This window comes from Amphibalanus amphitrite, unplaced genomic scaffold, assembly GCF_019059575.1.
Source record: "Amphibalanus amphitrite isolate SeventyFive unplaced genomic scaffold, NRLGWU_Aamphi_draft 000241F_arrow, whole genome shotgun sequence".
NCBI lineage: Eukaryota > Metazoa > Arthropoda > Thecostraca > Balanomorpha > Balanidae > Amphibalanus > Amphibalanus amphitrite.
The window spans coordinates 294345-309650 of record NW_024881736.1 but is presented as its reverse complement, the minus strand read 5'-3'; the positions used below and the strand labels follow the sequence as shown (position 1 = coordinate 309650).

Genomic DNA, 15306 nt, shown 5'->3' with positions numbered 1-15306 from the left:
TCGTGTTGAAATCGGTAATGGTGCCAAACTATACAAGTGTTCTTTTATGCTTACACCATTTCTAAGTTTTTTGAGCTCCATAATATATTCTGCTTTCTTGTGTCTATTTTTATAGGATCCATCGAGCCGCTGGGTGTAACTTAAAATGGTTGCGTTTACATTAGCATTTTGACGAGGCTCAGCAAGACACAATTTTGAGATAACGATTCTTAAATGGGATCAATAAGACAAAGGGATTGTGCCTTATAGGTATCTTGGGATCTTGGTGTCCCTTTCAACTTTTTTATGTGGTTCCATAATGGCAGCGCAAATTTCAGCAGAATTATGACTTCCTGTACCTATTTCGCAGCATTTTTCATGAGCTTCGTTTTAAAGCACTGAAAGCTTATTGCTGAAAAGCAATTCAGAATATTTGATTTATTAATAAAATGGGCATCATAAATCATCATTGATTATTTCGACATCTTTTGCTGTCCATCAGCGCAAAACTCTTGTAACCTTTCTTTGGAAAGGAATATGGTAGCACAGGATTTAGTAAGCCTCGTCACTTGGTCAATCTCGCTAAGTCATTCTTTCCAACCTTGATTTTGATGCGATTGCGTTGTTTCTTCCCGTGTGTTTTCCCTATAGGTCCCCAGCTTGAGTTAGGTCGGTGGGGTATATTTGCAAGGGTATTTCCAGGCAGGAAATACCCTTTCAAATTCAGTTCACTCACAATTCTTCTTTCTCGTTGTCAGATTTGAGTGGGTTTAGTTGTCGATAGATGTGGTGTGAGAGTGTGGCGTAACTCAACTTCACTGAATTGATTAAAGTCAGATGACTCACTCTCACTAGAGCTTGAGCTACCTCATCCATTCTTCAAGGAGGGAGGCAGTGGAAACTAGAAGAGTATTGGCAATGCATTATTTTGATTTGTTAGGCTTTGCCTAGCCACAACAACAAAGCTTACACTATGGAGGAAGTGGCTTTGTGTACCAGCTTGTTATGTCTGTTTTTGTGTTTGGGAGTGTCAGCAGTTTGTGCTGAATCTGCAAGTGCAGCAGATGGATACATGACCGGTAAGACATTTCATATTTCATATAACAAAGTGCCTGACAAGATAAACCAAAAATATATCTTCGTATGAAAATAGTTTGCTGATTGTGAAAGTATTTCATTTTGTCTGTTCCATGTGCCCTGTCTGATGACCTGGAAATAATTTGTATGTGTTCTCAGTGGACCTGGAGGAGAGCAGGGCCATGTGCCGGGGCAGCTCATTGACCAGCAACCGAGTGTGGATCCAGCCTGAGAGGCCAGTCCTACTGCGGCTGGGGCATCTACCCAACCATGACCCAGCGCGGGTGAGTTTACCTCTGAGATGCCTTGATGGAACCCAGTGTCTTTACATATTGACTGTACTCTGATCATATTTCCTTTAAACTGCAATGGAGAGATTTTTGTTATTGGCACTAGTTCTCTCACTGACAAACACCAGGGAACTGATTCCTGCATTACGCTCAATGTTCTGATAGATGGCATGCATGCCATGATGCAGCTTGCTGTTGTCTCTTGACTCTTAGTTCCTTGAAAGCTGCTGTCTATCTGATATTATGTTGATTGTCGGCGCCTTGTCACAGCTGTTCAGGAAAGTTGACAGTCTGGAAAAAAACTCAAGACCCACATCACTGATATGTCTAACCAGATACAGGCACTCAACAGCTCACCCATTCTCAAATCAGAGAGTCTCCCCACACAGAAAGGGAAGGTACTGGGCACACATATGCAGAAGCGCTGACAGGAATTTCTAGAATTTCTAGGGTTCCAAGGCAGGGTCCTGCAGCCCACACACTGACCCAGGAAATGTCAACAAGCCACCAACCCCAGTCGAACCAACAGCACCACCACACCCAGGAGTACAGGATGATGGTTCGAGAGGAGCTGTTAGAGCTGGATGAACGGAAGAAGAGGAGGTCGTCTCTTGTGATTAGGGGACTAAGGGCAGCATCAACTGCAGAAGCTACTGCAAAATTTGCGGAGGTCACTGAATCTCTCATTGGGGAGAAAGTCGTCCTCTCTGAAACATGTCGTATCAAGAACAACGCCGACCTGTACCGCGGGAACGTTCACAACAATCGTCAGAGGAAGATCATCCTGGAGCAGGCGAAGACGCTCAAAGACTCTCCCTTCTCTCACGTTTACATAAAGAAGGATCTCACCTACCTCCAGCGAATGGAGATCCAGGCCAGATACCGGGAGTACCAGACGAGACCCAAGACCACCATCACGATTCCAGTCCCTGGTCAGCCTCGGCGCATGTCTTCTCCTCCGCCCAGCCCTGCACCAGCGGATGGCTCGTCTGGAGGTGACAGATCCGTGGGAGGTCCAGCCCATTTGGAACCCACCCCGCCTACCACAGAACGACCAACGGAACCTTCGGCAGAAGCTCCTTCACAGCCGCGAGATGACCACCCTACGACCGATGCCGACTCTGATGCCGTCTCCACGTCCGCCGGCTCTAACATCTCGGCCAGGGACAATGTCACAGGTTCTGATCCTCCACTGAACGGACCCGCACAGGGCGAAAGCCCACCCGACGCTCCCTCTGATCGCGCTCAGCTGGGAAACTGAGGCAGAATGAAAAAACGTCGCACACGTACCCCATTAGCATTGTACATTGTAACGTGAACGGGCTCTGCAGCAAGATAGCTTCTCTCCAAGACACACTTCAGCTTGATTCTTCAACGGACATCTTCCTGGTTTCTGAGACGCATCTTACAGCGGAGGTTTCCGACGCAGCAATTCAAATTCCGGGGTACAAGCTCATGCGAAATGACAGCGGAACGACCAAAGCTCACGGAGTGGCGGCTTATGTGGCTGAACATCTTCAAATCGACAATGTCAGCGCTTCATTCCGCAATGTCTTGTCATTCCGCATGACCAGGTTCGACACATACATTTACGTGGTGTACAGGCCCCCTTCATACTCAGCTGCTGATAATGACTGCCTCCAATCATTTCTCACAAGTAGCTGCATCGACAAGGAAGCCGTGCTCCTAGGCGATTTCAATCTCCCCACTATAGATTGGAGCTCACCTGACGACCCGACGAGACGCGCCTCAGCATCTGACACCCGATTCAGCAACTTGTTCGATCTGCTCGGCTTGACGCAGTGGGTCACGGAGCCCACATTCCCACGCTCGGGGAACATTCTTGACTTGATCTTAACAAACGAGAACGATCGAATGGGGCTGGTGTCGGTCCAAGCTCCTCCTCCTGGCTGTGACCACTGCAGCATCCACTGTCAGTACTTCTTTGATGTTGAAATCGCATTGCAACACACCTCGCTCCATCACCTCTTATGGGAAAGAGGGAGATATGGAGACATGAATGCCATCTTGGCAGACATAGACTGGGATTTCGAATTCCAATTCCTCACTGCGCAAGAAGCACTCAAGAGATTGATGGACATCTTGTGCCCACTGATATCTCAACTGATACCAACTGCCAAGCAAGGAAAGGCTCGCCGGGTCCCATGGAAAACCAACCCACCTTCTTCGCTCAAACGTCGACGAGCATCCACCTGGTCAGCATACAAACAAGCCCGAGCATCCTACGGCAAGCAAGCGCCAACAACCCGATCACGACTGAATGATTTCTTAGGCGTAAATAAACAACTCCGCAACTTTGCCGTTCGCTCGCAGATCGACTACGAGAAGACTCTCTTGTCTAAGTTGAAAGAAAGCCCGAAACTGCTCCATGCCTATCTGCGCCACAAGAAACAATGCAGGTCATCAGTCGGACCGCTGAAGGCGCCTTCGGGATCGATCATCGACGACCCGAAGTCGATGGCAGATGTTTTTGTTGAGGCGTTTGCTGAAACGTTCTCCAATCAGGATCTACCCAACCCAGCTTCTCACCAGTCATGTGACGCGATACTTGAACATGTTGAGTTCACAGTAGAAGACGTCAGGACAATACTCTCCCAACTGTGCGTCAACTCCGCCATGGGGCCGGATGGTCTTCACCCTCACCTGCTAAAGGCTTGCGCTTCGAAGCTAGCACAACCACTGCACCGGATCTTCAAGCTGTCACTGTCAGAGGGAGTCTTGCCTGCTCTCTGGAAACTGTCACACGTTGTGCCCATCTACAAGAAGGGGTGTCGTCTCGACCCCCTTAACTATCGCCCAGTGAGCCTCCTATCAGTACCATCCAAGTGCCTGGAACATCTGATCTATCGTGAACTGCGCGATTTCCTGACAGAAAACTCAATTCTTGCAGACGAACAGTTCGGATTCAGGTCGGGACGATCAACCGAAGACCAGCTTCTTCTCACTTATGACTATATATCAAAGCAGTGGGATGACGGGCACATCGTAGACCTGATTCTCTATGATTTCTCCAAGGCCTTTGACACAGTGAGCCATGTCGTCCTCATCGAGAAGCTCAGGTGCATCGGTCTTCGAGGAACCATCCTGACATGGCTGCAAGAATTCCTCATGGACCGTACCATGCGGGTGGTGGTGAAGAGCACCCTGAGCACCCCAAGAAGTGTGCGCAGCGGCGTGCCGCAAGGCTCCATCCTGGGACCAGCGCTCTTCCTTATCTATATAAACCATCTAGCGACCCAGCTCAGGTGCCAGTACAAGATTTTTGCGGACGACTTGAAGGTATACATGTGCATCACCAAACCTGAGATCGACATGTCGAATTTTCAGTCTGATGTCGACGTACTGCACACAACCGCATCATCATGGGGCCTGAGCATGAACCTGAAGAAATGCGCTGTCATGAGGTTCCAGAGACGATTCCATGCGCCGCTGAGACCCACCTACTTCTTGCAGGACGAACTGCTTCCCTGGACACACTCCCATGTGGATCTGGGAGTCACTGTCGATGACGACCTGAAGTTCCATGGGCAAGCAAGAGGTGCAGCAAAGAAGGCGGGTGGCGTTGCCCACAACTTTCTGAGAGCTACCCTCTGTAGAGAGCCGGACTTCATGGTTCATGTCCTCAGTACACATATTCGCCCTGTCCTTGAGTACGCGTCGGTGGTGTGGAACACTGGTTTTGTTGAAGACTCTAAGAGACTCGAGGCAGTGCAAAGACTCTGGACTCGTCACGTCAGGGACCTGAAGGACAGGACCTACGAAGAGCGGCTCAGATCACTCAACCTGTACTCTGTCAAGGGACGCCTACTGCGGGCAGATCTGATAAAATGCTGGAAAATATTCAGAGGACGTTGTCCGATAAAACCGGCAGATCTCTGGGACATTGCAACCGACCATCGCACCCGAGGCAACATGTACAAGATCAAGACTCGTCGCTGTCAGCTCGATACCAGGGCGCGTTTCTTCTCGGAGAGAGTTGTCAGCGAATGGAACTCTCTACCCAATCAGGTCGTTAACTCGGAATCCATATCCGAATTCAAGACAAGCCTGGCAGAAGCTCTAGGCAGCCGACTGTTTGAATATGACGCATGAGGGCGTCACGGTGGAAGCTTCAAGCAAGTAGTCCACCATGTGAAGCTCATCGAGTCCAGGCAGACAACGAGCAATGTCTCAATTAATCCTGTGTCACATTCCCGAATATCTGTTAGCAGACGCACTATTCCAGCTCTCACGTGTACCTTACTCCATCTTACCGTGGGAGTATTGGCGCGTCTCTGCCATTCTTGGTTTCCTTCCCATCCCCATGCATTGGACGGGACGTGGAAACCTAACAGGTGAGTCTAACAGGTGAGTGCTCACTTGTGCCTTGTGGTGTGGCTGATCAGTCCAGGCCATTGTCCCTCACATGTTGTCTGGTAAAAATGAGAATGAGCAATCTGAGTTAGCAAGGAATCAGTTGAAAGAAACACTGTTTGTGGCCACTGTGTTGTGAAAGCTGAATATTAATCGATCATTTTCTGCTTTGAGCTATATATTGACAGGCTGCCATAATTTTGCTGCTATTGTTTGATGCACCATTATACCATATACGGTCCTGCTCCAGTCTGACCATACACTGTGTATGGTCTGGCCAGCTCAGTCTGACGGTACACGGCTCCTGCAGTTGGAGCAGTGTGATCTGAGGATCAGCGCGCACGGTACCGTACACCGTGCCGTACGGTCCTGCCCGCTCAGTGTGACGTGACCATACCCCACCCCCGCAGGTGGAGCAGTGTGAACTGAGGATCAGCGCGCCGGCTGACTACGGCGTCAGCATCACCATCAACAGCATGAACCTGGACTTCCGGCGGAACCAGTTCACCGGCTCCATCAGCTGTCGGGACCACGTCCGGGTCCGTACCAGGGGGGGGGGGAGGGGAGGGGTACTAGTTCACTGGGACCACTTCCATACCGGGGGGGGGGGGGGGGGAAGGGTCACCGAGACCACTTCCAAGTCCGTTCCGGGGGGGGGGGGGAGGGGGAGCAGTTTACCCGCACCGGCTCCGGACCGGAGGGGGGAGTGCGAGGGGCAGCTCACCAAGACCACATCGGGCTGTATTGAGGGAGGAGGGGGGAGGGGGCCACCGGCTCCTTACCAGGGGGTGTAGGGGAGCGGTTTACCGGCTCCGTCACTGGTCTCTACCGGGGAGGGGCGGGGAGGGCCGAGGGGGCAGCCCACCGAGACCACATCGGGGCTGTGCCGGGGGGAGGGGTGGGGGGGGGAGGAGTTATTGACTGTCATCGGATCCGTACCAGGGGAGGGGGAGACGGATAGATACCGGTTACCGAGACCGGCAGTCGATGGGCGGGGAGGGGATGCTTTGCACTATCAGTGCCCCGGTAAAATAATATGTTAGCTGAATCGCAGGAATGAGTAAAACTAAATTCTGTAGCTAAAACGGTTGTGGGATGCAGGTAAATGTAACAGTGACGCTGACGACGTCCGATGCTGTTAGCCCTTGTCCAATGTTCGCTCCACGGAGACCAGGGAGGGTGAAAGGTGGGTATAATTGTCGCAGGGCTTTATATAAGAACACAGAACACTACTTGTGCGATAGAATTCAATCTTCCTTCTGAACACCGATGAGCTACACCCAGTCAATTGTCGGCATTCGATGAATCAGTCGTCGGCGCGCCGTCACCCCGGCCTCTCCCGGTACCTCCCGTGCCTGCGATGGAGGCCGCTCTATCACCTCGGACCCCGGCCAGTGTGCTGACTGACAATGCGTCGACACTGGACCCGGATTCAATACAAACAGTCCCCGATGTGCTGCGAAAATAAACAGTAGCTTCGACGCTGGTGTGTGGAGGCTTCTGTTTATAAACAACAGCTGTATTGGAATATCACAGATTTTGCGAGTTTGCTTGTGAAACCGTTTGGGCGTATAGTGTAACCAAGGGCTGTTTCGTAAAAGGGCGTAAATTTCGACTGGCGCTGTTCACCACGCATTGGTTTCCATTCAATCAAGGAATCGATTTGTAGGTTTCTCGATGGTGAAACTTTTTAAGAAAAAAAAAACGACTATGCTTTGCTAGTTATGTTCGTTCAGTCGAGTCCACGGCGATGATAATCCCAATCAAAGACCCCTACATACCCGGTAGACCCGGTATGTAGAGGTCTATGTCCCGATCCACCACTACATCTCTACTTCCCAGTACCGCGGCTCTGATGTACCGCTGCTTCTCAGTGCCGCGGGCCCGGTGTACTGCAGCGGAGCGGAGAGGATGACCGGGTATGCCCCCTCCGTTTCAGTTCTCCCGGCCCTGGGACTCGTTTATGGCCAAGGCGCTGGCCAAAGTGTCTGACGTGTTCTCCGACCGCAGTGACTCAATCTGCCGGCAAAACTACGAGGTGAGTTCCCCTGCAGCGGGGAGGGGGAGGGGAGGGGCACTCACCCAGTCTGGGAATCCCCGGCTGCAGGGAAGCGAGATAACGTCACCGTGACTGTGGAACGGTGCTATCGCGTCGTCATTGGTCTGACGTATTGATTCCTCGATGTCAAATTGAGGCCTACCGTTTTACCTTGCAGAATATTTTGTGTTTTGGGAAATCGTCTTGCGGACACGTGACTTCTTTATAGTTGACATAGTTGTTCGTAACGAAGCTGTATTATTGTACGCTCAAATGCTTGGATTTTAGTTTCAACGGATTAGTACAATCAGGAAAAAAACATACTTGTCGGGATGCAGTGCAGGCAGAGCCGACATCCTATCTCCGTGTCACTAATTCTGTGCTGTTTTGTTTTTTACACTCCAGCCCGTCCCTATTCCACGCAGCCGGTGCGCCCGCTGACCGCTCTGTCCCGCCCGCTGACCGCTCTGTCCCGCCCGCTGACCGCTCTGTCCCGCCCGCTGACTGCTCTGTCCCTCCTCTGACCGCTCTGTCCCGCCCGCTGACCGCTCTGTCCCGCCCGCTGACTGCTCTGTCCCGGCCGCTGACCGCTCTCTCCCGCCCGTGGCCGACAGGTGGACATCAACCGTCCGGAGCTGTACAACGTCGGCAAGACGGCCAACATCTTCCACTCGACCAAGAACGAGGTGGGCTTCGAGTACGAGCGCGGCAGCGACCGCAGCTCCGACAAGGAGTTCACCATCGTCGCCACCGCATTCAGGAAGACCAGTGAGTTACCCCGCTTTGGCGGAATATCTTCTCATGGAAGTGCGGAATCACTCTGAACTGCTACCTACATGTTGTTTATATGTTGTTAACCCGGCACCGCCTGGGCTATTTCCGTACCCACGACAGCCTGGGGGGGGGGGGGGTCGGATCCGACCCCCCCTGTTATCTCGAGAACCAATGGTCGCATCGAGCCCCGCGAGGCGGCGTTCGAAAGGTCTCTACGAGACCTTCCCAAAGCACTCTTAAGATTTTAAGATTGAGGTCAACTTTCGGGTCAAGGTCAGGTCAAAGGTCAAATTCTGGGGTTTTGCATGATTAGGCTTACGGCCAGCGGAATCGATAGCTGCTGCTCGAAACTCACCAAAAATGACCTCAATGACCTAGTGAAGGTACCATGTGCGTATAGGGGTCATACTAAGTACGGGTCAAGGTCAGGTCAGGTCACGAAAGGTCACGGTTTTCACTTTCTGCTACATGGGCGCGCGACACATGTTATATGGCTTATTTTTCACGCCGAATCCGATGGTAATGGTTATATGTGACCCCAAGTCACTGTGCTGGTGATAAGTGTGCATTGAAAGCATAAAAAATCGTTTATACCAGACATAACTAAACGAGGGCTGAGAAAAAAGGTCAATTTTTCAACTTTTTATTTTTGACATAAAAATGTGCTTTTTTAGACGAGCTTTGTCCCAGGAATCTAGTGGTGCCATTTGTTTTCACATGCGATGTTACGAAGTGCCTCTAATTCACGAAAATGCTTATGACGTCACCATGCCCTATGCATGTTGGAGCTATTTTTTACAATTTGGGGGTCAAAAATCAAGATAGAAAGTTGAAATTTGTGACATCTAATGTTCTAATAGAGCTCTATAACATATATTCCGGTTTTGTGGAAATTCTCAAAATTTTGGATTTTATTAGCTGTTTTCCAAAAAATATAGTTTTTTGAATTTTTAGGGGTGAAAAACGCATTTTATGGAAAATCCGAGATAGCCATTTTAAAGAACTCGTTGAGCTGCGTCTATTCATGTCCTTAATTTGCAATTTGCTTTAAACTCTGATTTTTGGCGATTTTTTAAACATTTACCTTTTTTTGACTAAAAACGCTATGTATAAAAACGCCATTATAGTTACGTCACTAAAATCGATATATCTCAGAAATTTTTGGATTTTTTTTCTTAATATTTCACAGGAGACGTCAAATTGATGGGGGAGAAGGTATGCCAAGTTTCAAGTTGATAGCGTAAGCGGTTCTTGAGTTATTCAAGAAAAACGGAGGGGGGGGGGGGTCGGATCCGACCCCCCCTCCCAGGCGGTCGCGGGTATGAAGCTGTTCGTGACGTCATGTTATGTCAACGACGTTAACTTAATTGCAACGGGGAAAAAACATTTTGAAGCATCCAGTGAGCTGAAACAATACGCATTTTTTTTTTTGTATTCTCTCCTTTGGCGCAGCATGGCTTAGTTTGTACTATTGGTTTCAAGATAAGGGCCCAGGCGACCGGTAGTTCAGATGCGGTGAATAGTGAATGCCCTCACCCTCGCTATAACTTGAGTGGGGGTGGCGCTGGGTGGGAGGAAGGGTGCACTCGCCCTGAGCTTTGACTATAGTAAGGATATTCAGTATTCACCGCATCAAAACTACAGGTCGCCTGGGCCCTTAGCTTGAGACCAATAGTACTTTCAGTGTCATTCTCAAAAGCGCGGTGTTTTATCGCCACCCAAAGCTGTCCGTCTGTCCTCAGTCTGTTACCACCGACACTAACCCGGGTCCTCGACCGTCCCGTCCCACCGGGCACCCTAACCCGGGTCCTCGACCGTCCCGTCCCACCGGGCACCCTAACCCGGGTCCCCGACCGGCCCGTCCCACCGGCACCCTAACCCGGGTCCTCGATCGTCCCGTCCCACCGGACACCGGCACTCTAGCCCGGGTCCCCGACCGGCCCGTCCCACCGACACTCTAACCCGGGCCCCCGACCGTCCCGTCCCACCGGCACCCTACTCTATCCCCGACCGGCCGATCGGAGACAGCTCAGCCCGGTCCGACAGCAGCCGCCGCGGCGTCACGGCCTGGGTTCTGTTTCACCGCCCGACGCTGCGCGCGCTGCAGCGCGCTGGGAGCTGAGGCGTACCTCTGACGTCACTCGAATGACGTTGCGTGCGATCCGTTAGCTCATGGTGAATCGCGTTTGGAACAGAGGTCCTAAAGACCCAAGTACAGAGAGAACAGAGCTTTGAGTGCGAATGCTGCTAGCGTGCTGATGGTGCTGGCGCTTGGGTGCTAGCGTTTTGCGATGACGTCATAGCGTAGCGTCAGAGGGAAGTTTGTTGATATTGCCATGGAAACCCAACGCGCCGACGCGCGCAGCGCACTGCAGCGTTCCGCCGTGAAACAGGGCCCTGGTTGGCCTGGTCCGACAGCCGCCGGCGCGGCGTCACAGCTCCGTCAGTGTTTGGAAAGTCACACCGGCCTGTCACCAGACCGCTGTCAGCCTGCGCCCCGCCCGGGTCCCGGCCCGACCTACCCGCTCCGGCCCCGGCCCGACCTACCCGCTCTGAACCCCTCACCCCGCCCCCGCCGCGCCCGGCCCCCGCCGTGACCTTCGGTAGGACGGCCGCTCCAGACGGCTGGCTCGTAGTTAGGAAATGGATCACGCTTTGACTAGCTGGCCTTAGGACACCGACTGACGAATGCAGTCATTGACATGTGGTCATGTTGGTCCTTTGCGGTAAGAATTCGTTCTTTGATGTGCGGAGTAACGCTCAGTGTTTTGAACAAGTAGGTCTTTCCGTCTTATGTAGATCCCCGCAATCACCATGTTTTACCAGCTGTATAGCGTAATTTGCGTCTCAACGCAACCGTACCGCATGAAAAACGTACTCGTGTGGGGCGGCCCTTACCTGCGTCTGGTAATATGTGACCGCTGACCCGTTACCTTTGACCGCTGACCTCACCCTGCAGACGGCTCCTGTCCGGACGAGTTTATCCGGTATGACATGTAATTGCTGAATTAACCTGTGCATCCGCTGTGACCTGTAAGCATTGACCTGTGACCGCATACCTGTGACCTTTGACGTGCCCCTGCAGACGGCTCCTGCCCGGACGAGTTTATTCGCTGCGGCATCAAGTCGGTCAGCTACTGTATCTCAGAGCGGCTGCGCTGCGACGGCTTCGTCAACTGCGGCTTCCCCGGCAGCGGCGTCGACGAGGAGGGATGCTCCGGTACGTGAGCCGACGGTGAATCACACTCCTAAAATACACTGTGATTTTGTTGAAGAAGAGCGAACATATTTCACGGCCTGTTGCGGGGTTGACGATCCTAAGGAAGGACCTTGTGATGTTTTTAGAAAATATATTTGTTTTCTACTCTCTGGGGGTTCTCCCCGTTGCTGCCCGCTGACCCCCCCCCCCCCCCGCTGCCCGCAGTGGCCAGCGGCACCATGTCGACCCACACGTTCGTCTGGGTGACGCTGGTGCTGGCGCTGGCCGTCTTCATCTGCTGTCTGATCTCGTGCGCGCTGCGCTGCTGGGTGCCCGCCCAGTCGCCGGCCCACCCCCGGTTGCGACTCTGGTTCGCGCCGCCCAGGTAGGTGGATACTGGATACGGACTGCCCCCTGGCGGCCGCGGGGGAACTGATAGTACAACAGGAGTCCGTGGTGGCGAGCGGTCGCTGCTGTGATGGTGACTAGTCCGCACCGCGCCTGATCTTATAGAGTTCTGATTCATTTATAAATTATAAACTACATTTAACTTCATAGAGCTTACATTCGTGCGTTGTAATGTGCATTATGTGATTTCTTACTATAATGTGGATATTCTGTTTCGAAGCAAATCGTCGTACTTGATTGCTTAACGTTATGTTATGCGACCCGTGGTTGTTTCAATAATGCATGCTCTGCTGTTCAGTGCCCTACTCCTGTAGACTCTGCAGCCTGCCTACATGTTGGTACTCCTTTCCCGTACACATGACTCATGAGCCATCTGGTGTTCAGTTCTGCTGACCCTGTCGGACTGCGGACTGCCGCTGACTCGTACTGACTGACCGCGCCGCCGTGTCTCTCCCGTCAGCCGGTCGCCGGCCGACAGTCGGCCGACGTCGTCCAGCGGGCCGGTGCCGGCCGAGCGCACCCACCTCTCCCCGCTGCCCAGCTACGAGAGCGTGGTGGGCCAGCTGGGCGGCATGCAGTCGCCGCCCGCCTACAAGGATCTGTTTCCCGAGCGGCCGGGCACGCCGCCGGGCGCCGACCTGCTGCCGCTGCGGCCGCTGCTCAAGGCCTCCGACCGGCCGGGGACGCCGCCGGCCGCGCCGCCGCCGGCAGTGCGGAGAGTGTGACCCCCGGACAGCCGCCGACGGCGGGAGCCCGCCAGGTGTGACCCCTGGCCAGCCACCAGTGCGGAGTGTGACCCCCCGGGCAGCCTGCGGTGGCGGGAGTGACTGGGGCGAGTGCCGGACGGTGGGTGAGTCGCTGAGTGACGACTACAGAGGAGGTCAGCGAGTGCTGGGAGTCCGCCGGGAGAGCGGACTCTGAGAGAGACGCTTTGCTCCGACCGAGAGAGCTGTTCTGCCGGTCGGTGGAGATGGAGACGGGACAGCCGCGCCGTATGTCTCAGTGATGTAGCTATGGCGCCTCCCAGTAGTTTATAGCTGAACAGCCCGGGGGAAGGAGTATATTAGAGCGCACACAGAACGGGTACACAAAGCAGCGCGCCCGTCGCTGTTCCAAACAGCGTCGTGTCCGTGTGCAACAGAGCATGGCTCCCATTGTAACGTAAGAGTCGAATGTCGGAGTCAGTTATGTCGTTCCATATGTAATGTTAAGCACTACGCCCAGTGTTTCTTACTGGACAGGCTGTGGGTCTCAATACGCGCACGCTTCCCTCTGGTCAGCAAGTGTTCTCTCCGTGTGCCAGCAGGCTTGTGTATGATGGCGGTAGTGTTAGAACTCTGAGAGATTAGCGGAGGTCTGGCGACCAGTGACCTGCATTTTCTATGAGCTTATTGATCGTCTATTGTTGTAACAGATGGAGCAGCTCCCCAGCTGTGGGTGTTTACTACCGGAACGCTTGCTGTTGGCGCTTATTACGAGACTGAATGGATTTATTTTATTTGAGCCCTTCCGAATGGTGCTCTAGTTAAGATAGTACAATAACAGTGGTCTGCAGTGTCCTGTGCGCCGACGAGTGCACTCTCTGACCCATAATATACATTATTTTTGTACTTAGAACTAGTCGTGCGTTTGCTGCATCTGTTATTCTGTACTCCATACGTAGCACAGGAGTTCATATTTCATGGATGGCATTGTCCTCCCATGGAAGTACAGTGTTGTCAGAATTTAAACTTTTGTGTGAATACACAAACTGCTACTCGGTCGTCTTTTCCATCTGACTTCTACACAATTCAGCATCTGTTGAATGACATAAAGGGAAACTTCGGACACAACGATGTGATTGTCAAATCACTTATGAACACTGATAGTAGGTACATTGTCATTGTATTCCACAGCTTCTTGGTGGACGCCCTCTCGATATCAATGGGTTGTAATTTTTGGAATATTGACTGGATTGGATTATTTTGTCTGACCGCCAGCGGGAGATTCGCGAATATCAATATGCTGCTAGACTGACGTACGTTAATAAGTGTTGTTACATAAATGACGCAATTGCGACACAAAAAGATGCTGTTTTTCTACCGTTCGCTGGCGAACAGCAGGATAATCTTAATTTCACTAATCAGAAGCCGGCAGACGCCAGTTGGTAGGCAACATGCGGGTAAAATGCAGCAGCTGAACAGAACAATGCAATCAAGGCCCTATATACCAGGTAGGGTCGTCCGGTGATTCTACCTTTTCGTGACGTCAGCTCGTGACGTCATTTGGAGTCAAGTCTCGAAGCCCCGTTCAATCCCCATGTAAATGAGCGATTTTTGAAGCACTGTAGAATGAAGTCTGCACAAGATATATCAAACCTAAGTATCTTATCTGAAAGAGCAGACAATTTTCTGCAAGTTATCTATTACGTGTTTTTCGCTAAATCTTTTGCTTTTTTCACAAAAGCGTAAAATGTCCCCCCATGTCTCCGCAGCCTCCCTGCCGCCGGCCGCCGCGCGGTCGCGGTAGTGTAGTGGTTAGCGTGCCCGCGCAGTATTCCAAAGGTCCCGAGTTCGAATCTACGCGGTGCGGAACTTTAATAGCAATTCCAAGCTGAATATGCGCACGTCCATATTATACTAATATTAGTATAGCTAAACTGTCACGAAGCTATCCATATAAATTGACTTCACCCCAAATATTGGCAAGATTCTATTAAAATATAAATTCAAATATGGCGGCTTGGACTGCCGCGTGCGTTAGGCTCCGCCCATAGCTCCGCCCACATGCGTGACGTCATTCGTGTTAGTGGACACACGCGGAGATAGGGGACGACATGGGCCTGAATGCAATTTTCTCCATTTGTTTGGATCCCGACCTATTTTTATTTGGGCTTTTAGTATACGGCTAAGTAAACCAAGGAAGATAAATTTAGGATCATTTTGCTTTTCTGATCCATCACAATCACATCAAGGTCAGTGGTAATCCTTTTCTTACTCCAGCGGAATGAGAATGAAATGAAAATTGTGTCCTTTGATTTTTGAACTTTTCTGGAAAAGTATCTAATTGGAACATAATAAGGCAAAATTTTTGATGCAGGCTAGTCTAGATAGAAATAGGTTGCGTTTTGTTATGTGTATTTTTATCAGCTATTGCATTTCAATTTGCCTGGTCATCAATGGAAATAA

General features: G+C 51.6%; 1 protein-coding gene across 1 annotated transcript; it reads left to right on the top strand.

Moving 5' to 3' along the window:
• The first annotated feature begins 605 nt into the window (after positions 1 to 605).
• Positions 606 to 13898, top strand: LOC122386147. Its single transcript, XM_043375057.1, has 8 exons — positions 606 to 1058; positions 1216 to 1340; positions 6131 to 6259; positions 7660 to 7758; positions 8373 to 8526; positions 11618 to 11752; positions 11957 to 12116; positions 12600 to 13898. The coding sequence occupies exons 1-8, from the start codon at positions 953 to 955 to the stop codon at positions 12862 to 12864; spliced, it is 1173 nt and encodes a 390-aa protein (XP_043230992.1). The 5' UTR covers positions 606 to 952; the 3' UTR covers positions 12865 to 13898.
• The last annotated feature ends 1408 nt before the right edge of the window (positions 13899 to 15306 follow it).

Excerpts from the sequence above, each read along its gene's own strand:
- LOC122386147 (XM_043375057.1), top strand. The coding sequence starts at position 953 with ATGGAGGAAGTGGCTTTGTGTACCAGCTTGTTATGTCTGTTTTTGTGT. Across the intron at positions 8,527-11,617 it reads CACCGCATTCAGGAAGACCA|ACGGCTCCTGCCCGGACGAG; the intron begins GTGAGTTACCCC and ends GTGCCCCTGCAG. Across the intron at positions 12,117-12,599 it reads CTCTGGTTCGCGCCGCCCAG|CCGGTCGCCGGCCGACAGTC; the intron begins GTAGGTGGATAC and ends CTCTCCCGTCAG.